The 23,347-nt window shown below is 48.3% G+C and overlaps 1 protein-coding gene across 2 annotated transcripts in view; it reads right to left on the bottom strand.

The window, feature by feature from the left end:
• KMT2B (lysine methyltransferase 2B) overlaps positions 1-23,347 on the bottom strand; it is a 694,916-nt gene that overhangs the window by 283,535 nt on the left and 388,034 nt on the right. For both annotated transcript variants that reach the window (XM_085615911.1, XM_085615910.1), the window contains exon 22: positions 22,032-22,190. In XM_085615911.1, the coding sequence (XP_085472037.1) occupies positions 22,032-22,190 (159 nt within the window). The remainder of the gene's footprint in view (positions 1-22,031; positions 22,191-23,347) is intronic.

Genomic DNA, 23,347 nt, shown 5'->3' with positions numbered 1-23,347 from the left:
TTCAGTTATTGAGTGTGTGAGACCATTTGCTGACTGAGTGTGTAGAACAAATGCTTTACACTGTCCTCTGATACTGCCTTACTGCTCGACCAAGCTACCACTTTAGAGAGTAAGGTTATATCTAACTTTAACCTCTGTCAAACCCTGGGGGACTGTGGACTCTGTACACCCTGTACCTATCAAGGAACAGTATATACAGAGCCACTTTCTCACACCCTCCCAGTCATTCTCTACCTCCGTTGCAGGAGGAACCGGCCGCGGTGGCAGAGCCGGAGAAGGGACAAACGGGGTCGGAAACGGCACCTCCCAATGCGGATCCCAGGCAGGAACAAAATGGTCCTGAAACCAGGGCAAGGGAGGAACGAACAGCACCCACAGCAGGCCTGGAGCCGGCCGCGCCAGACCGCGTGGCGCCAAAGCTGGATCCGCTGGCCGCACTAGCGGGCCAACAGGATTTGGACACGGGACCGCGGGGCCAAAGGTGTGCTGGCGGGAGCCCAGGGCCTAAAAAGGCGGTCCATGGTGGCAAGAAATTATCGCACCTGTTCGGGAGTCGCCGGACCCGGGTAAGGCGGGTAGGCCGCGGGACTCCCAGGCTCCAAAGGAGCCGCAGGGGCAGAACCCCTGTCCCCCTCGTCCGCATCTGAGGACCGATGGAGGGACGTCGGAGAGAGAACACACTTCTTCAGCTTAATTTTATGTCGTCGCTTACCGGAATCCGAGGGCGACGACCTGGAGCCCGAGCATTGATGATTGCGGCCCTACGAGCGGTCCCGGGAACGGTCCCTCGACCTGGAGCGGCACTGGGACGAGTGCCGGACCTCCAGCAGCTTCTGGCGCCGCTCCCTCAAGGCCTTCGGGCCATGGCCCGACATTCCTGGCAAGACCGGGAGTCGTGGTCAGTCTCCAGGCAGTAGTGGCAAACATTGTGGGGGTCCTCCACCGATATATTGCGACGGCATGCCCCACAAGACTTCAATCCAGTCATCCCTACGTGCACCAGGAGAAAAAAGGGGGAGACAGAAAGTCTCAAAAGAGTAGTCAAAAAGTGACTAAGTTACGTGCTCTATCCGGATCTGCGCTTGCTGGCACGGAAAAAGAAATAACTGGCGTCAGCGCGCATGGGTGGCACCCAAGTACTCTCCGTGATGTCATCTCGGCGCTTACGACACCAGCGACGGACGCGGAGTCACACGACGCCACCTACTGACGCGCAGGGGTACTGCTACAAAAACTTTCCGGATCCAGTCTGATGCCTGGGGATATTCTAAGGTAAGGAATCAATCACTAATGTGTCTTTTTCAGATACGCAATTGTTGCTCCTTTCTAACCTTGTTGAGTGAGCCCGAGTTGCTCCTTGTAACTCTTGTCCTGCCTGCTTGTGGCAGAGTTGAATTGTCTGCGTAATCCATCGTGCAATGATATTCTTGGTGACTGGTCGTCCCAGAAAACTACTGGCAAAGGAGACAAAGAACTGTTTTTGTTTTCCTGCACTAGTTTGTCCTCTCTATATAGTGCATTACAGTCCTTCTTGCGTCTAGTGTGTGTAGAGCCCTTTGTTTTTGTGGTCGGTGTTTGGAAAAAACCTGGTATTTGGATTGGTTGGTTAACATGGAACCGAGACACCACCTTTGGCATGAAGTATGGATCCCTCCTCATTACAATCCTGTCCTTGTGTATTTGTAAGTAGGCCTCTTGGATTGTGTGCGCTTGCAACTCACTTACTCTTCGTAGTGACGTGATCGCCACTAAGAAGGCCGTCTTTAGTGTGAGCATGTGCAGTGTAGCCTTGTGAATAGGTTCAAAGGGTGCCTTCATCAATTGAGTTAGCTCTACGTTGAGGTTCCATGCTGGTGCTTGCATCCTCTTTGGGAGTGCGATTCTCTTGGCCCCTTCCAAGAATCTCTTCACCACTTGAGAGGTGAATAAACTTCTCTGTTTCTCCTTGTAGGAGAGTAGGGTCTGCTATCCTAGGGTCACCCCAAATTTTTGCTTTTTGCTTCACTGGTTTTTGACATATTGAGGCTGTGGGCCTGCCAATCAGACCCCCAGCCTGCTGTTCTCTCTACTAAATTTACACTATGCACCCTAGGTGCATAACCAATTGGAAGTGGATCACCCTGTGAGCCCCTGTACCAGTGTACACTAGGTACCCAGGGCATTGGTGTATCTAAGGCCTGCCAGGGGCTGAAGCATGTATTATGCCACCCCAGGCTGGGCCTAACAAATTTGACACAACTGGCTGATCACTCAGCTGGGGTAAGTTGGTGTAACCACCTCTTACTTAGGTGTAGTATACCTATACCTAACCTTAAATGGGACACATGTTAACCTATAAGTCACTCCTATGGCAGGCCTTAACAATCCTGAAGGAAGAGTGCTTGGTTCCATGTGAGATGGTGCTCTGGCATGAGCTGAGCCTGTCTGCAGTGGTCGGAACCACTTCCTTCTACTGTTTCCAGATATCGTCATACCATATACTCTTAAGTGCATTATGAACCTCGCGGTTAAATGCTATCTTTGGTTTGGCTTTATCAAAACATGTCGAGTAAGCTGTCATACGAATTGGAATACTAACCCCTCGCCAATTCTGGCGACGGGGTTAGCATTCCACCCTTCTAGAGGGACACGACATGTACAGTACCTGAAACCCGGGTAAAATCAGACATAGCCTCAGCTCCACAAAATGGATGCTGCCACCACAGACACAAGTCTTCCCTCCTGCTGCTGGGAGTCCTTCTAGCTTGGGAGGTGTGGACAAAGGGTTTCCTGCCAGGGGAGGTGCGTGCACCACCCCAGACAGGGTTTTGTGTATTGGTCAGGTAGGGCTTGAAAGAAACCAGACATGCCTGAGGCTCACAAGGAGCCTCGGTGCATATGCCAGTTCAATCCGGTCCTGGGGCACACCAGTCCCGGGCCTGGGGCGAGCTGGACAAAGGATTGGGGGTGTAACCACCCCCCTTCCTGGTCCCACCCTTAGGGAGGGACCTAGCAGGTAGTCCGGCCCCTAGAATCCGCTTAAAGGTAGGAGCTGTGTCCTAAGACTTCAGACATCCTGGAATCAACTGAACTACAAGAAGAAGACGGGAACTTCGACGCTCTGCCGCACAGAGGACTGAAGCCAATCTCCCCTGTGGTCAGGGAGTGACCACCTTGCTAACGCAAGCACCATCGAGCGAATCAACGTCTGCTTTGCCGCCGCCTCCCGCCGGAGCCCGAGCCCAGAGACTGACAAGACCTGGACCTCCAGACCTCTCACCGCCCGATCCACAGTCCCTGAAAAAGAGAGACCCGTGGAGGCACCGAGACACGTGGAGCCAGCCATCTTGAAACGACCACGACAAGCTGCAAGTGCAACAACCGAGGCTCCCTCCAAGTTGTGCTTTGGGATCTGAGAAGCCCAACACCCGAGCAGCATCTGCACCAAAGGTGAGCCCTCCAGCATCTCCACGATCTGCGTGGGGCTCTTCTGCATTTTGCCACTCGACGCGCCTAACCGGTTGCTGGCCCACTGGCTAGTGGCCATCTTGGCGACGAACTTCAAGAATTACACCGCTGGTCTGGTTGCTCCAGACTGGCCCTTGCTCCCCTCCAAAGGAGCAGTCCCTCTGACCTTGCTGGTCAGAACCATCAGCTTATTTCGTTTTCCACAACAATTGCTTTTGCCAAGGCTTGTTTGCTTCGATCAAGTCGCCGACACCGCCGACAGCGAGAGCCTGCGTGGGACAGCTCGTGAACCGACTCCTGGACGTCGTCGACTTTCAGGGACCACGTGGCTGCAGAGACAAGCTACACCTTTCTTCCTGTTTGCACCAGACATCGCCTGGTACCCACCTGGTGCCACGCTGGTCACTGGCTAGTGACTGTGAACACTGTCCCCTCTGCTTACAGGTCTTCTACAACTCCGATCCACCCTTGGATCCACCGCATCTCTTCCGGACCGACCGCCTGCAGCATCTTTGTCCACAGGCTCCACTGAACAGATAGAAGAAACCCGACGCACTACGAGGCCTATGCACCCGCTTCCTGTTGGTGAGGTAAAGCTGGCACTCCGGTGCCCAAGTGTAGAGAATCATCTCTAGTGTCTGTGTTTCCAATCTTGAGTTCATAGTCCATCCGGAAGATCCTTTTTGCAGTAACTTTGTATCTTTTACGCACCCATTGAAAACCTATGGGAGCTCGCGTGTGACTATTTGCTCTGCACACGCAACCCGTGGACCTCCTGGTCACTAACTGAAGTTAGCTCCTAGTAGGCCCAGCGATTCTAGAGGCCCTAGGCCTTTTCCCTTTTCTGTTCGTAGTACTTATACCACTATTTTAGTATATGGTTTGAGCGGCCACCAGGGCCGATCCATATAAAGTGCAACTTCTGTGTATTCTAACGTATTCTTGTTTAACGATTTGTGCTCCTGTGCTCATAAAGAGTCTAGGGGATACTTTGAGAAATAAATACATATATATTTTCAATATATATCTGTGTGGTGTCCTTTCATTGGTATAAAGGGGGGTTACATTTGGTAAAACAGCCTGCTTAACACGCTTCACGAGTTTAGCCTCAACGACTGCTTAGCCTACGCTACCACTAGGGCAGCTGGTCCGAAAAGGTTGACTTACAACCACACCATAAGGGTTGCTTGGCATGGTACAAGGTGGTCAATTTAACTAGTGAACATCATATACCAGGCCAACTTCTCACACTCCTCTTGTATAGGCCACTACCGCAGCTAAGTGCACCCTCAGGGATGTATAGCTTAGTACACTTTGTAGCAGGGGCGTTCAGTACTTTAGTACTGTTGATTCCCTTGTGACCTTCCGTTGTAGTTTCTCCTTGATGCACCATTGGGAGTACCTTTTCCATTTTGCTATGCAGCCCTTTGTGGTAGGCCTCCTTGCCTCCCAGAGTACTGCCATAGAACTTGCTGGTAGTTTTAGGTGCGCAAATTCTAAGTCTTCAGGAGCCATGCTGCTAGGCTGAGACCCTCTGGTTCTGGGTGAAACACCCTTCCGTTCTGCATGGTTACCTGGTCCCTTCTTCTTGGGAACCAGTGTGCTTGTTCTTGTGCCACTTCCACTATTTGTGAGAACCAGGACTGCCTGGCCCACTGAGGTGCTATCAGTATTAGCGTAATGTTGCCGATTCTACATTTGCTGAGTACCCTGTGTATCAGTGGTATCGGGGGGAAAAGCATATGCAAAGCTCTTTGACCAACTTATCCATAGCGCATTCCCTTGGGACCGATGGTCTGGTTGTCTGGATGCTGTGAGAAAGTGCCATCTTTCTTGCATGGTATGCCCCCACTTTTTGCTAAATTGCTGAATGAACTTCGATTGAGTGTACCCTGGGTTCCTGCCAATCAGGTGCCCAGGGCCTATGTTCCTTCCTTAAACCACACAAACTCCAAATTGGCAAACCCTAGCCACATGTCAGCCCCTAGTAAATGGTACCCTAGGTACCCAGGGCCTTGTGGCCAGGGAAGGCCTCTAAGGGCTGCAGCACTCATTGTGCCACCATCAGAGGCCCTGTACCCTTACACACACACTGCCCTTGCAGGCTGAGTGTCTGGGTGCAGGACAAAACAAAGAGTCGACATGGCACACATCACTGTGTACCATGCCCATCCCCTACACTGCCAAGGCATATGTCAGCCACCCCTCTAGCTGGGTGCATTACGCCTATGGTGTGGGCACAGGAGCAGGAGCCCTGTGCCCCTACAGTACCCAGGTCCATTCCTGGGCACTGTAAGTGCAGTGCTGTCATTTAAGAGTACATGGTGCTGAGAGCTTGTCAAACACGAGCTCCACAGCACCATATTGGCACCACTGAAGCCTGGGAAGTTTGGTATCAAACTTCTCAGCACATTGAACCCACACTGATGCCAGTGTAGGATTTAATGTACTAAGCACCCCAGAGGGCATCTTAGAGATGCCCCCTTACAGCTAACTTACAATCCACGTCTGCTCTGAGGCTGCCCAGGCTGCCACACAGCAGACACGTTGCTGGACCCCTGGGTGGGAGAGCCCCTGCTCTCCCGGGCCTGCAACAATGCACATCCTGGGTGAGGTGAGAAATCTCCTCCCCCAGGATGAGCAAAGGGAAGCTTCAAAGGCAGGCCGCCATTTGGAGTTTCCCCAGGCCACTGCAACCCCCCACTCTGGCGGGAAGCTTGGCCGGAAACCCCATACAAGGACAGGGGATGTGCCAGCCTGCCCACCCCACCCCTCAGGTGGGGGAGGCGAGGTGAAGCACATCTCCGGGCTCTCGCCATCTTGAAGATGGGAGGCCCTACCCTATCAGGATTAGGCTACTGCCCCCCTCCCACAGGAGAGAGGCAGGATAGGGGGTGTACCCACCCCAGGACAAGGACCCATTGGTCCCTGGCCTTCACCTACCTGTAACGCCCCTAAATCTAGTATTTAGGGGCACCCTGAAACTTCCTTCCTTAGATTCCAGATAGAAAACTACAAGAAGAGCAAGAAGAACAAGGACCTGCCCTGCAGCTGCTAAAAAGAGAAGACGACACCAACTGCTTTGGCCCCAGCCCTACCGGCCTGTCGACTCTCGAACCTGCACCAGCGCGGCATCCCTCGTGGCCAGCAACCTCACCAACCCCGGAGGACCTGGCTACCCTTTAGCTCTAAGCCCCTGGGACTCCCACGAGTAGAGGCTCTACTCAAGAAACCTATTTGCTATCCCTGGCACCAGCCCGGGACCGCGGACCCAACACACTCTGCACCAGCCAAGCCTGGCCAGTGCCGGAGTGGACAAAGACCCAGAGGACGACCCCACGGCGACTGTGACCCAGAGTCCGGCACCCAAGGACCCCCCTCGACATCCCAGAAGAAGCCTGCAGCCTCAGAACCAAGTGCCACCCCAGCCGCGATCAACCAGAGGGTAAGATTCCCGACGTCAAAAGGCACCCCTGCACCCGGCGCCCTGCGGCCCCCTGTGCCCAATCCCGGGGTACCCACCTAACCTACAACTACCCAACTTACCTCTCGAAGTGGTGGTGGCACCTGAAACATCCTCGTCCCCGAGCCTGCAGCCTTTTTCCAAACCGGAACATTCCCATTGATTTCCATTGAGCGCCCGAAGGCTCAAAAGCACCCTGCACCCAGCCGCCCGAGTGGCCCTGGCAGTGCCCTCTCTACACTAACCTACTTCCCCACTTGCCCTGAGTAAGTGACCAGGAGCCCAGCTCCCACAGCCGCGTGGATTGCCAGACAGCAGCCACCAACCAAGGCCCCCCTATCCCTCATAGGATAACATTGGGCCCAACTCTCTCTGCACCCGGCCGTCCTGAAACCGCTGAGGGTGAACCAACTGTACCTACCTGACACTGGGGGACCCCTGAGTCCATGCCCGGAATTTCAACACTGCCAGTTGAGTACTTACCCTTAAACCGCTAACTTCATTTTCCTCATAGGGTAACATTGACTGGCTTTTTCTTCAAAAATCTTCTAAGTGTGAACTTTTCAAAACTGCAAAAATTCACCAAAAATCAGCCAAGTGACAAAAACGAATTTACTCACCTGCTCCTAGGTGAGCTCCCAGTGCTGGATCTTGGTGCCCAGCCCTGACCCTGAAAAGTGTTCACAACTATACTTACCTCTAACTCATTTTTCTCCCATAGGAAACCATTGTCTGCTTTTCTGTGAAATTTCTTCTAAGTGTCTATTTTTGCAAATTTGAAATATTCTTTTAAAATCGTACCATTTCTGCAAACGAAATTACTTACCTGCTTTTGATAAGGACCCCAGTCCTGGGTCTAGGCACCCAGTCCTGGATTACTAAAGTAACGATAAAGTACTCGACCTGCAATTTGAATTTCTTGCCATAGAGATCCATTGAATGTTTTCCTTGAAATATTTTCTAAGTGCTAACTTTTGAAATAGCTAAATATTATTTAAAAATCATTACAGTTATTAAGTCGACTTTCATCACTTGATTCTGAATACTGACCCAAGGCTGGTTCTAGGAGCCAGACCTGGAATTCCAAAAGTAATCTGAAAAGTAATTTATTACAAATAACCTGAATTTACCATTGAGCTCAATGCATTGTTATGTTTAGGAAATCGGATTGTTTATTGCAACCAACTGTGACTGTTTACAACAATTTATTGCTCAAGACACAAGTATTTATATTCAACCTCTCATTCTGAGAAAGTATATTTTTATCCCCTTTGTGGTTCTAAAAATAAAACAAGCATATATTTTATATATATAAACCATTGGCCTAGAGTTCAGTTATTGAGTGTGTGAAACCATTTGCTGACTGAGTGTGTACAATAAATGCTTTACACTGTCCTCTGGTACTGCCTTACTGCTCGACCAAGCTACCACTTTTGAGAGTAAGGTCATACCTAACTTTGACCTCTATCAGCCTCTGGGGGACTGTGGACTCTGTACACCCTGTACCTATTAGGGAACAGTATATACAGAGCCACTTTCTCACAGATGCGAAGTGTTGGCATTTTGCATTCTGGTGTGTTGCAAATGGGTCTATTTGTGGAGTACCCAATTTCTGGAAAAGCTTCTCTATTTCCTGCTGGTTGAGCTCCCATTCGTGGGATGCCGACGTCTGTCTGCTGAGTCGGTCTGCTTCCACATTGTCCTCCCTGGGAGATGTATTGCCAGTAGGTCTACTTTCAGTGGTTTGGCCCATCTCCAAATTTCTTGTGCTAGCTCTGATAGTGGCACCGATTGTGTTCCTCCTTGTTTGTTGATGTAGAACATGGTGGTTGTGTTGTCTGTTTGGACCAACACCCTGTTCCTCTACAGCTCTTTCTGAAAGGCTTTTAAGGCTAAGAATACAGTTTATAGCTCTAGGTAGTTGATGTGTCTGACCGCATCTTGCTGCGACCATAAACCCCTCAAGCTTGTTCATGTGTGCTCCCCACCCAAGCTGGGAGGTGTCCGTTGTGATGGTCACTGTTGGAGTTGGTTGTGTGAATGGCTTCCCCTGAGATAGGTTTTCCTTTTTCCACCACGCTATTTCCTGATGCACTGCATGCGTGACAATAACAAGATCTTCCCAACTCCCTGTGACCATTGCTGCTGGATCCATTCCTGGAATGGTCTCATGTGTAGTCGGATATTTGGGACTATGTGGCTGCATGACGCCATCATTCCCAACAGTTTGCTCGCAGTCCTCAATGTCAGAACTTGCCCCTTGCGGTAATGACGTGTTTCCTTCAGTATCGCCAATGTTCTCTTCATGCTGGGGAACACTTTGGTCTGTATGGTGTCTATCTCTGCCCCTAAGAATATCTTGATTTGTTCTGGTTCTGTTGGCGATTTCTCCCAATGGATCAAGAAACCCAGTCTTGTCAGTGTTAGTATGACCTGCTGGATGTGTAGTCTGCATTGGCTGTACGAACTTGCCTTTACGAGCCAGTCATCAAGATAGGGGTATACGTGTATTCCTTGCCTTCGTAGGTGTGCTGCGACAGCTGCTAGGCATTTTGTAGACAGCCTTGGTGCGGATTTGAGGCCGAATGCCAGTACTGTGAACTGGTAGTGGCTTTGGTGGATCACAAACCTTAGCAGGCGCTTGTGTTTATGGTTGATGGGGATGTGTAAGTATGCGTCCTTTAAATCTATAGTAGCCATGAAGTCCCCTTGTTGTATTTGTGGTATTACCTCTTGTAGGGAAGTCATCTTGAACCTTTGAGTTCTTGTGAATTTGTTCAGGAACCTTGGATCTAGGATAGGTCTTAGTGTCTCGTCCCCCTTTGGCACCAGGAAGTAAGTTGAGTAAACCCCTTTCTTCCTTTGGTACCACCTCTATTGCATCCTTGCTGAGCAGTGTAGGAAAGTGGCTCTGTATCTAATGTTCCAGATAGGTATAGGGTACACAGAGTCCACAGTCCCCAGAGGTTTGGCAGACGCTAAAGTTAGATATAACCTTACTCTCTAAAGTGGTAGCTTGGTCGAACAGTAAGGCAGTTTCAGAGGACTGTGTAAAGCATTTGTTGCACACACTCAGTCAGCAATTGGTCTGACACACTCAAGAACTGAACTCCTGGCCCATGGTTTGTATATAAAAATATATGGTTGTTTTATTTTAGAACCCACAACAGATTTCAAAATATACTTTCTCTGAATGAGAGGCTTTATATAAGTACTTTCAATATGCAGTAGACTTTTGAATGCAATAGACACAGTTGTTGCAATAGGCAACACAATTTCAAACAATAATACATTGAGCTCAATGGGAATTTCTAATTAAATGCAATTAGTTACTTTGAGGATTACTTTTCGAACCACAGGACTGGATCTTGGATTCAGTCTCGGGACATTTCCTATAAACAGTGGAGTAAAAGCGTTTTGGTTACAGTATGGATTTTTAAGCAGTATTTTGCTATTTTAAAAGTGGACACTTGAAACCTTTTTCTCATAGAATCACAAATGTTATCCTATGGGAGGAATTTAACTTAGCAGGCAGGTGGGGTTATGGTTACTTTTTATAACTCAGTGTTGGATACTGGATCCAGCACTGCGGGACCACCTGTAAACAGTTGGAAGAATGTGTTTTGGTTACACAGGCGATTTTTAACGAATATTTGTAAGTTTGCAAAATCGACACTTAGAAACTTTTTCAGAAAAAAACAGGCAATGTTATCCTATGGAAGGAAATTCAAGTTGCAGGTAAAGTATGTTCTCGTTACTTTTGTAATCCAGTGCTGGACTCCTAGGTTCAGCTCTGGGACATCTATCTAAAACAGGTAAGTAATTACGTTTTCACAGTTGGTGCGATTTTTAAAGAATATTTGTAGTTTGCAAAATCGACAGAAGAAATTTCACAGAAAAACAGTCAATGGTTTCCTATGGAAGAAAATTGGGTTAGTAATAAGTATGGTTGTAATTACTTTTCAGGGTTAGTGCTGGGCACCAAGATCCAGCACTGGGATCTCTCCTGATAGCAGGTGAGTATTTTCGTTTTCGTTACTCGGTTGATTTTAGGTGAATATTTTAAAGTCTCGAAACTCCACACGTAGAAGAATTTCCAAGTGAAACCAGTCAATGTTACCCTATGGAAGAAAGGGAAATGCTCGCCAGCGGGAAATGATGGAGCGTAGTAATAAGCAGTGAAGATGCCCATGTGTGCTGTATCTAAATAAGATAAACTGGAACAGATAAAAGTAGCCGGGGAGGCGGGTGGGCGTGTGCAGATCTGCAGCTCTACATGCCAAGAACAGATGCATACTGGTAATTAGCATTTCCCGTTCGAGGCATATGAGCTGAATATTACACACTGTGCATAGATTATATAGCCGGACTCGCTCATAGCGGCGACCAACAGTATCTGTTGCAGTCGTTTGAAACAATGTTTTGAGTACAGCCTGGCCCACACTAGCTTGTTGCTTAGTTTGCACATCTACACAATAGTGTTTAGTGAAAGTGTGCAGTGTAGACCATGTAGCTGCTCTGCAGATATCATCTAAGGGAATGTTCCCTAAAAATGCCATGGAAGCCCCTATCTTACGTGTAGAGTGGGCTTTAGGGGGAACAGTGAGCATACATTTGGCTTTGTGGTAGCAAATCTGTATGCATTTGAAAATCCACCTAGCTATCCCAGATTTGGAGATGGGGTTGCCTTTGTGTGGTGGTGAGAAAGACACAAACAGTTGTTTGGTCTTACGAAAGGGTTGTGTTCTCGATGTAGTAGAGTAAGGCTCGTTTGACATCTAGTGTGTGCAGAGCTCTTTCTGCAATGGTCTGTGGCTGCGAGAAGAATACGGGCAGTTCCACAGATTGGTTTAGGTGAAAGGGAGAAATGATTTTAGGGAGGAATTCCGGATTAGTGCAGAGAACAACCTTGTTATGGTGCATTTGCAGAAAGGGTTCCTGAATGGTGAGTGCTTGTATCTCACGGACACCTCTGAGGGAAGCAATGGCTACAAGAAAAACAGTTTTCCATGTTAGGAATTGAAGTTCACATTTGTGTAGAGGTTCAAAGGGAGGCCCCATTAGTCTCGTGAGAACGATGTTTAGGTTCCACACAGGTGAGGGTGGCACTCTGGGGGGGAATTATTCTTTTGAGGCCTTCCATGAAGGCTTTTATGGCAGGTACTCTAAAGAGTGATAGATGTTGCCTGTTTTGTAGATAAGCTGCTATGGCCGCACGGTGCAGTCTAATAGACGTGTAGGCTAGGTTGCATCTTTGTAGGTGTAGTAAATAGCCTATGATGTGTTGAATGGACACATCTAGGGGACTGAAGTTATTGTTGTGACAATAGATCACAAAACGTTTCCACTTGACTGCGTAGCAAGCTCTAGTGGTAGGTCGTCTAGCTTCTCTAATGACGTTCATACAGTCAGGGGGAAGATTAAGATAACCAAATTCTAGGATTTCAGGAGCCAGATCGCAAGGTTGAGCTGAGCTGGGTCCCGGTGCCTGATCTCTCCATGGTACTGGGTTAAGAGGCGTGGAGAGATGTGTAACTTTTGGTGCGGTACTACAGATAGTTCCAGCAGTGTGGTGTACCATGGTTGTCTGGCCCACGTTGGAGCTACTAGGATGAGAGTGAGGGAGTGTTGCTGTAGTTTGCGCACCACTAATGGAATGAGTGGGAGAGGCGGAAAAGCGTAAGCAAATCTGCCTGACCAGTTCATCCATATCGCATTGCCTTTGGACAATGGGTGTGGATACCTGGTGGCGAAGCTTGGGCTTTTGGCGTTTTCGTGGGTGGGCGAAGAGGTTTATCTGTGGATGCCCCCCCCCCCATTTGAAAGTACGGGTGAAGAACTTGTGGATGGAGTTCCCACTCGTGGATCTGTTGTGTCTGTCTGCTGAGTAGATCGGCCATAGTGTTTTGGACTCCTGGGACATGTTGGGCTAGGAGAAAGATGTTTTGGGGTATGGCCCATCTCCATATGCTCTGTGCTAGCTGAGAGAGCTGCGGAGAGTGTGTGCCACCTTTTTTCTGTATATAGTACATGGCTGTCATGTTGTCCGTGCGGACTAGGACGGCCTTGCCTGAGACATGTGTTTGAAAGGCCTTTAGGGCTAAGAATATGGCTAGTAACTCCAGATGGTTGATGTTGAGTAACTTTTGTTGAGGTGTTAACCTGCCCTGCATGGTGTGATGTAGTAGGTGAGCTCCCCAGCCGGAGAGCGATGCGTCCGCTGTCCGTACTATCTGAGGAACCTGCTCCAGGAACGGTCGCCCTTTGGAAAGGTTTTTGGTGGTCCACCACTACAGAGAGAGATGGGCACGACCGTCTACCAACACCAGATCTGTCAATTGACCCTGGGCCTGGTTCCATTGGCGTGCTAAGCACTCTTGGAGAGGACGCATCTGGAGTCTTGCGTGAGGTACTATGAATATGCAAGAGGCCATCATTCCTATAAGTTGCATGAACACTCGAACTGGAAGAGAGTGTTCCGGTTGAAATTTGGTGCGTAGAGCCCGAATGCTTGCTATCCTGGCAGGACTGGGATAGGCTAGTGCTTTTGAGGTGTCTATGGCACCGAGGTATTGTTTTACTTGGGACAGTTGCAGATGGGACTTTGCGTGGTTTACTGTGAAGCGCAGTTCGTGAAGTAGTTGGATAGTGGCGTGAGTGTTGTATACACTGGTTGCATGAGCTGGCTTTTATGAGCCAGTCGTCTAGGTATGGGAAGACGTGGATGTGTTGTCTTCGCAGGTGTGCTGCCACTACCGCTAGGCACTTGGTAAACAACCGTGGTGCTGTGGTGACTCCGAATGGGAGCACTTTGAATTGGATTATAGTTGGATTATAGGTTAGGTTCAGGGGGCACCTCTAAGATGCCCTCTGTTGTGCATTGTACATTAAATTCCACACTGGCATCAGTGTGGGTTTAATGTGCTGAGAAGTTTGATACCAAACTTCAGTCTTCAGTGTTGCCATCATGGTGCTGTGGAGTTCGTGTCTGATAAGCTCCCAGCACCATATACTCTTAAATGGCAACACTGCACTTACAGGGCCCAGGAATGGACCTGGGTACTGTAGGGGCACAGGGCTCATGCTCCTGTGCCCACACCAATAGCATAGGGCACCCAGCTAGAGTGGTGGCTGATGTATGCCAGGGCAGTGTAGGTTGTGGGCAAGGCACACAGGGATGTGTGCCATGTCGACTCTTTGTCTTGTCTTGTACCCAGACACTCAGCCTGCAAGGGCAGTGTGTTTGTGTTAGGGTACGGGGCCTTTAGGGGTGGCACAATAAGTGCTGCAGCCTTAGAGGCCTTCCCTGGTCACAAGGCCCTGGGTACCTAGGGTACCATTTACCAGGGGCTGACATGTGGCCAGGGTTTGCCAATTTGGGTTTTAGGTAAGGAACATAGGCCCTGGGCACCTGATTGGCAGTAGTCCAGGGCACACTCAGTCAAAGTACATTCAGCAATTCAGCAAAAAGTGGGGGCATACCATGCAAGAAAGATGGCACTTTATAACACAGTGGCACTAGGGCGGCCGGGTTCAGTGTGTTGAGGCTCAATGTTATCCTATGGAGGATAGGGGGACTCCGGTTGGTGGCTGCTGGCAAGCAGGCAACGAGGTTGTGGGAGCAAAGCTCCTAGGGTTAAGCTCAGGGCAAGTTGCGGACCAAGTTAGCACCAAAGGAACACCCTCAGCGGCACTAGGGCGGCCGGGTGCAGGGTGCTGTTTTGAGGTCGGGTGCCCGGTTGATTTTAATGGAGATTCTCCGGGACAAAGAAACACTGCAGGCTCGGGGACGAGAATCTTCCAGGAGTGACCAGCACTTTGAGGGGTAAGTTAGGATGTTGAGGGTTGGTTAGGCACAGCTGGGTTGGGCACACAAGGCCGCAAGGCGTCTGGTGCAGGGGTGCCTTGCGACGTCGGATTTTCTTACCCACTCTGGTCGCGGGGGGTCCTCTGGATTGAGGCTGCAGGCGTCGTGAGGAGGCTTGAGGAAGGTCAGAGGTCGCCGGATCTCGGGTCAGGATCGCCGGGGGGACCTCTTCGTGGTATCTTTCCACTTGAGCTCGGGCCTGGTTCGGCGGGTGCAGAGTGGGCGGAATTCACTGGTCCTGGCTGGCACCAGAAACTGCAGTTCAAACACGTCCGGTGTTCACGGGAGAAACAGCTTGGAAGGTGAATGCAGGCATGTCCTCCGGGGTTTTTGAGGTTGCTGTCCGCTGGACATGCCCGAGTTTTGCAGGAGCAGGTTCGAGGAGGAGACAGACCTGTAGGGCTGGGGCCAAGTCAGTGGGCGTCGTCCTCTTGTTAGCTCTGCACGGCTTCTCGTCCTCCTCTTTTTTTTCTTGTGGTTGCTGGATCTGTGGAAGGAAGGTTCAAGGTGCCCCTAAATACAAAATTTAGGGGCGTTACAGGTAGGTTAAGGGCAGGGAGCAATGGGTCCCTTCCCTGGGGTGGGTACACCCCCATTCTGCCACTCTCCAGTGGGAGAGGGGCAGGAGCCTGTCCCTGGTTGGCTGGGTCCCCCATCCTCAAGATGGCGGGGACTCTAGGTTGTGCTTCACCTCCTTAGGGGTGGGGTTGGCAGAGGTGGGCACACCTCTCTTCCTCACCTGTTCATCCCGCCGGTTCTCCTGCCCAAAGTGGGGGGTAGAACCAGTGGGGACCAGTTGCTGAGTACAGCAAGTGGTCTGGAGAAGCTCACAAAGGCGTCAGGCCTTTGAAGCTTCCCCTGCCCATCCTGGGGAGGGGACCTAGCACCCCGTCCCAGGATGTGCATTGTTGCAGGCCCTTGAGAGCAGATGGCTCTCGACCCAGGGGTGCAGCAACATGTCTGGTGGGTGGCAGCCTAAGCAGCCACTGATCTGGGACACTGGTTGTGGGTCGAGTTCAGAGGGCATTTCTAGAATGCACTCTGTCGTGAGTTTTACATTTAAACCCACACTGGCATCAGTGTGGGTACAATGTGCTGAGAAGTTTGATACCAAACTTCCCAGACTTCAGTGTATCTATCATGGTACTATGGAGTTCGTAATGACAACCTCCCAGCACCATATACTCTTTAATGGTACACTACACTTACAATGTCTGAGAATGGACTTGGACACTGTAGGGGCACAGGGCTCATGCCTCTGTGCCCTCACCACTGGCATAGGGCACCCAGCTAGAGGGGTGACTGACCTAGGCCAGGGCAGTGGTTGGTAGGCATGGCTCACAGGGATGTGTGCCATGTCGACTCTTCACTTTTGATCTGCACCAAGACACGCAGCCTACAAGGCAGTGTGTTTGTGAAAAGATACATGGCCCCTAAGGGTGGCAGAATTGGTGCTGCAGCCCTTAGGAACCTCCGCTGGTCACAGTGCCCTGGGTACATGAGGGTACCATTTACCAGGGACCTACCAGAGTTGCCAATTGGGTTTCGTTTTGGGGAAAGAACACAGGCCCTGGGGTCCTGATTGGCAGGGCCCCAGAGCACATCAAGTCAAAGAGCATCAGTAGTCTGGCAACAAAAAAACCAAGCATTTACAATGCAATGGTCTCGGCATTGTTAAAGTTAGAGCTCTTGGCATTGCTCATGACATTACTTTTTGTTTATGTTTTTGTTTTTAAAACATTTAAAGAAACGGCATTGTTACACACTACACACTCTACTCCTACACACTCTACTCCTACACTCTCTAGTACTCACTCTCTAGTACTCACTCTCTAGTACTCACTCTCTAGTACTCACTCTCTAGTACTCACTCTCTAGTACTCACTCTCTAGTCTCTACTACTCTCTCTACCTCTTACCTCTCTCTACCTCTTACGCTACCTCTCGCTCTACCTCTCTACGCGCACACATATGCACATATATATGCATTTATATATATGTGTGTATATATACATATATGAACATGTATACACACATCTGCATATCTATATAAAAACAAAATATAAATGTATGCATACATATACATGTTATGTACATGAAAGTTTGAAAGACACTAATAAAAGCAAACCAAAAAAGCCACCTAATTACAAACAGAATTGCTTTACTTAAACGAGGGCAAGACCTATTGCATTTTCAATGCTTGTTATGAAAGCCACCAACTGATCAATGTATGGATTAGGGTAATTTGTTTACTTCCATTCCCACCACTGTGTAAATTACACAAATCTAATAGATAATCTAGTTTTACACCTATGTATTTTCATTCCAAATCTATATTTCACTATTAGAATCCTATGAAAGTGAATAGCAATACGCATTCAAGTGGCACCTGCTCACGCGGCATTGCCTGGGAGAGACACGGTTTGGGCTGTATACAAATAGTGATGTAACAAATACAGTAGGGCAACCTAAACGTAAGAAACATACGTAGATAAGGACTGGAGGTATATCGGACTGAAAAATCTGGACAGACTTCGAAATACGAACTCTAAATCACGCAAAGGCAGTGCATAAACTCAAAAAGTCTGACAGTATAAACTTACTAGTACCGTCTGTAAGCTTCTCCTGGGAAATGTTGGTAACCTAATGCATAGATACTCCAAAGGCGCATGCAATTTGTCCGTATTTTTAGCACTTCCGGGTCGTAGAAAAACCAATCCTCTGCCTGAACAACATTCTTGGAGTCCTCTGTGATTGGGAGGACTGCTAACGTGTAAGGGGGGCTGTGATGTGTTCCACCTCAGCCAATTCTAGTGTGCTGCTCAGAATTCCGGAGCTCTGATTGGCTGCGGTTTATTTACATGCCTCTGTCTGTGCAGTCGTCCGAAAGCGGGTATTTTGCTGCTCAGATTCAAATGACCTGGCAGCCTGAGTTGGCTGTGTCCATGTCTATCCCTTGAGTGTTAATTACGCACATGCTAGGCTTGGTAGCTGCCGCATGTTCTTTAAGGGTACAGAGGAAAAGGAAGGGGAGCGGGAAGTGAGCGTTGACTTGACTCCGTCTGGGAAATCATTTTGGTGGCTCCTGCTCACGGTCTTGGGTCTCTAGTCCGGTTGGGCACGGGGCGTGGTTGGCGTCTGATTAGATGCGGAGTGGTACTTCTTATATGTTGCGTTTTTAGTATTTACTGAAAATTGATAGTTCTTTTGTTTCGTGACACTAGTCAGATATGCACTCCTACGTTGACTGTTGCTTGGCGTGCCTCGCGCCCTTTCTAGCGCACAGATGTCTTTAGTCTGTGCGCATTGATCTTAACCAGAGCACAAGTCTTAAATAACTGACCTCACGCCGCACTTCGCTGATGATGCCCGACAGGGTGGAAACGAGTCTTTCAAAGGGGAAGTACGCAGGAGACACCACCGCCTTTCTCCGAGGCGAAGCAGAAATGCCTCGGAGAAACGCAGTGGCGTTTTCGGATTCGGGGGCGTGTTTCTTTTTCTCTCCTCTTGCCATTGGCTGGAGGAGAGAAAAACGCGCCTAAAAAAAGGGCGTGGCTAAAAAGTGGAAAGAAGAGCACGGAACACGCCCCCGAATCTGAAAAAGACGGAGCCTATTTGGAGGGTCGGCTCTCTCCTCCAATGGCTGGCCTGCGTTTAGGAAGCCAGCCAATGGAGGAGAGGCAAAAAGAGAGGCGGGCTAAATAGCCACTCTAAGAATCATAAGATCTCCGGACTTCCGGTTCTGCCTTCGGCAGACCGGACGGTCCCTCGACCTAAAAAGGAAGGGGGTTTACTGCAACAGAAGCCCACTTTCTCACATGTATACAGGGTCTGGAAAAGCGGGCTTGTATTTTTTTTTATTCACCCTAGGAGTCAGTATCCTGGCTCTAACTGGGTCTTTGAATACCTCGTTGGTATGTTTTAACATGCCCTTCAGCATGTGTAAAGTGTTAGTAGACCTCTGAGTGTGTGAATGTTTCTACAAGGAAATCCTCTTCTAGAAGGTCTGTATGTAGTACCACCGCGTGATATAGGGCAGCCCTGTTGATAAGTTGTGTAAAGCCAACATTGTCATCGGGTGGGGAAGGTCTGGAGGAATACAGGCCAGGGTCATTAGGATGATCTGGATCCTTATCATAATCATCCCAGAGATCAGTGTCCTGTGGTATGTCTGGATCTTGAGGGATATGATGGTCATCATCATCCCCATCTCCAAAATAGTCATCCTGTGAGTGAGGTGACACTGGAGGTGGTGAATTTGATCGTGAAATGTTGAGAATAGGAGGAGGAGATGGAGGTATATAAGGGGGAGAAGGGTTATTGCCCATATCTCTTTTTCTTCAGAGGTATAGGGTCATCTTGTGGGAGGTCTAACTTGCGTTTTTTAGGAAGAGTAGCCAGAAGGTGTCCAGTTTTCGGATCAATACTAAGACTTTATTGTTTTGGATCCAGCGGTGTGTCTTCGGATGGAAGTTCTTTGGAAGGAGTATCTGCCCCTTTAGGAATGGATTTCGGCATTGAGGATTTGGGCTCAGTGTCTTTGGGTGCCAAATGTTTGGAATCCGAATGCTTCGTTTTATCCGGTTTAGGCTGTGGAGTCTTCGGAGTGGTATGTTTCAGCTCCGAACGTTTTGGCGTGGAGGTTGTCGGCTCCGAGCTTTTGGGTGTGGAGCATTTCGGCTCCGAGTCTTTAGGCTTGGACGATTTTGGTTCAGAGTAGTTCGTTTTGGAGGGTTTTGGCTTCGAGGTTTACGGTGTCGAAGATGTTTTCGGTGCAGACGGCGTGGGAAGTGGAACATGTTTCTCCTTCTGTTTTGGTGCAGAAGGTGTTGGTTCAGCACCGGACTGGGGCCGGCTCGAGCCCGAGCCGGAAGGCTTGTGTTTGTTTTATAGCCGGGCTGGAGGGCGGGGCATCTGAAACTTTTTCTTGATGTTGACCGGAGCCCGAGGGCGGGGGTGAAACCAGAGCCTTATCTTTTGATTGAGTGGGTACATGGGGATCTGTACTCCAGGTACGTTGACCTGGGGTGACGTTCAGGTCTTCCTCCATGTCGGAGTCAAAAGACAATACAGTCGAAGGTAGAGGATTGCGCGTCAAAGCGATTAGAAAACGATACCGAACTGGAGCGCAGCAATACACATCCGAACCAGATGGCGGAAAAAAACAATCTGGGGATGGAGTCGATGCCCATGCGCACTATCACCGGAAGGAGGAGTCACCTACCTTGCGACTACAAAGACTTCTTCAAAGAAAAACAAAGTGCAAACATCCGGGCATAACACAAGATGGCGATCTATGCTAAAGCATATGATCTACAGCTAGTATGCCTCGAACATTAAGATTTCACAATGGCCAGAGTCTTGTGCCAAAGTGTTGATGGGGCCTTTGGTGTTTGCCTAGGTTGTGTGCTCTGTGCCCCTGAGAAGACTATGGCTCCACAACTGATGAGGGCAGATGCTCTCAGGAGGAGGCTTGGTTGGTTGCAAAGCTTTTTGCCTGTTATGAATCGCTGGTTTATTGGCACCCATTTCCGGCATGAGTGGTGCTCTACCTCGGCATGGGACTTTTTGGGTCCTGGACTGATAGTATGGGCCTTGGTGGACTAGGTTTCAGCCTCTTTGCTTGTGATACAACTCACGGCAAGACAGTCTCTGGACTGGGTGTCGGTTGCATGGATAGGGGACAAGGCAACCCAGCCCCTTCTTTTGGGCGCCAGGATATTAGGGGTCTCGGAGGAGACCTTGTACATCCACTGGTGTGCCCAGCATTGCTCCCTTTGGAGTGTCTTTTAGGATCTGAAGGGGGCACACAGAAGGCGTTGTGGTGGTCTGGGGACAGGCACCTAGGTGCTGGGAAGTCCATAGGTATTTTGAACTGCAGCAAGAGCAATTTTGAAAGGGTGAGGCTATATCAAACATGCAGCATTTTCTGGCAATGGGAGACCAAAGACAGCCCTCAGCCCGACAGGGGTGCAAGGTCCTAGATGGCAGGGGTGTAGATGAAAGTTTTCCTTCTCTTCATGCATTGGGGAGATGAAATTACTCAAATTAACAGGATCAATAAGGAAAAGAACAGGGCTGACGGAATATGTTCAGAACATGACTGTCTCAGCCCACTTGGTATATGTCAAAACCAAATAATAGAAAGAAAAAATCTGACATGCCTATGCACAGTGTACACCAAGAGGGAGTCGCACCACATCTCAGGACTTGCAAACATCTGAGTCCAACATATGGCAGGAGTATGCTAAGCATGTCCATCTACTGCCACAGATGCTACAAACAATTTAGAAGAATAACAAGTAGTGGGCGAATTAGAAAAACTCATGAACTGTGAGGAGTAGAACAAGGAGACAAACAGTGTAGAGATAATCATGCCCATTAACAACCACCTAACAGTCCAAATGAACAAGATTCTATGAAGAATTATTTCACCAACACTTTGGGAGATGCAACTTCTGTTTAACTAGATATTCAGTATTTGCTCCTTCAACAACCATTTACCAATTAGGACATGTGGATAGAAAGAGGTTTGTTATGAATTCAGTCTTCAGTGCCTTGCTTTGTACATCCAAGTGTTCACTCGTGTAGCACTTCATTTCTCTGTGTGTTCATTACATTTTGGGCCATTCTTAACATAAAACCTACAGCACATACATTCATTCCGTCTCTGGCGACTCCATGCATTTCGATTACTGCAGGTTTGAACAGTTCTTCATCTTCATCCAATATGGAGTGCATTTTGATTAGTTTTGCCACTCTACATGTGACCACACTACTGTGCACATTCACTATATCTTACTTAGAATAACAAAAAGGTAATAGTTGCTATTCTAAATTACATTGTTTCATTGACTACTAAGCCACTATACACAGAAATCAGCTATTCAGAAATCAAACTTGGTGCAACTACAATGTACACCGCTTAGCCTGAAGGAAAGGGTTAGCTCAGAAACATACACAAGAAACCCCATAACTGTTTGGGCCCAGTTAGGACATCAATGAGGTGCAGTTTGAGTCCAATGGCATAGTCAACACGGGGTTATGTCCACAGGATGCCGCACTTGGAGAAACAAAATAAAAAAAAACTTAATGGCTATAATGCGTCAAATAATCTAAGGCACCTGATATTACCATTCCTGGATACTGAATCTAGTGGTCATAGACGGTACTCTGATTTTGTGACCCAACTCTTGACGTAGACACCAGGGTATCACCTGACGAGCTGAAAATCACATTTTAGCTACAGCATTACCTCGCCATCCATGAGATCCTTGTGTTTTTCACAGAACATTTTCTTGTCATCCTGAAAGACGCAGCGGCTTGCCCTGGCACACATGAAGTGGAAGTTACTATGGCAGGAGGACAGGCAGCAGCCCACAGTGGCCCCTGATTTCTGACACAGTTCACAGCGCTGTCAGGAAAGAAATAAGACATCAGCAGGGCTTATAAGTTAGAGCTCAGAGGATAATTCAGGTGAGAAATGGGAGAACACAAAGTCCAGAGGGTTAACAAGGTATCTGTAGGAAGCTGGCTTGGTATAAGATATTGCCACTAGGTGGTAATACCAAACACAGAGCCCAGGGGTTCCCCAAAAGGGTACAGGGCTCAATGCAAAAACAAAAGTGCTCTATTAGTTGTAGTGTGGGTGGGCAGTCTTAGGCCTAACGGATAAGTGTAAGACATTTACTGCACACACATGATCAATAATGGACACACGACTCAAGAAGGAGATTCAGACCAATTTTATAAAATTATACTTAGTACTTTATTTTAAGACCCAGGTCTTCATAATAAAGTAAATAAGATTTCAATTAAAAATACTTTTCACTTTCAAAAATCAACATCTAGAAACGTTTTTAAACTGTTCAATGTTATCTTATGGGGAAAACAATAGAGCAGTTAGACAATTATCGAACTTACAAATTCAGTCTTCGGAGCCAAAAGTCAGCAAGGGCCAGTGTGAGAAAGTGGCTCTGTATATACTGTTCCCTAATAGGTACAGGGTGTACAGAGTCCACAGTCCCCCAGAGGCTGATAGAGGTCAAAGTTAGGTATGACCTTACTCTCAAAAAGTGGTAGCTTGGTCGAGCAGTAAGGCAGTACCAGAGGACAGTGTAAAGCATTTATTGTACACACTCAGTCAGCAAATGGTTTCACACACTCAATAACTGAACTCTAGGCCAATGATTTGTATATATAAAATATATGCTTGTTTTATTTTTAGAACCACAAAGGGGGTAAAAATATACTTTCTCAGAATGAGAGGTTGAATATAAATACTTTTGTTTCAAGCAATAAATTTGTGTAAACAGTCACAGTTGGTTGCAATAAACAATCCTATTTCCTAAACATAACAATGCATTGAGCTCAATGGTAAATTCAGGTTATTTGTAATAAATTACTTTTCAGATTACTTTTGGAATTCCAGGTCTGGCTCCTAGAACCAGCCTTGGGTCAGTATTCAGAATCAAGTGATAAAAGTCGACTTAATAACTGTAATGATTTTTAAATAATATTTAGCTATTTCAAAAGTTAGCACTTAGAAAATATTTCAAGGAAAACATTCAA

Source organism: Triturus cristatus, chromosome 7, assembly GCF_964204655.1.
Source record: "Triturus cristatus chromosome 7, aTriCri1.1, whole genome shotgun sequence".
Taxonomy (NCBI): domain Eukaryota; kingdom Metazoa; phylum Chordata; class Amphibia; order Caudata; family Salamandridae; genus Triturus; species Triturus cristatus.
The sequence above is the reverse complement of the archived record's forward strand: the minus strand, read 5'-3'. Positions and strand labels throughout refer to the sequence as shown.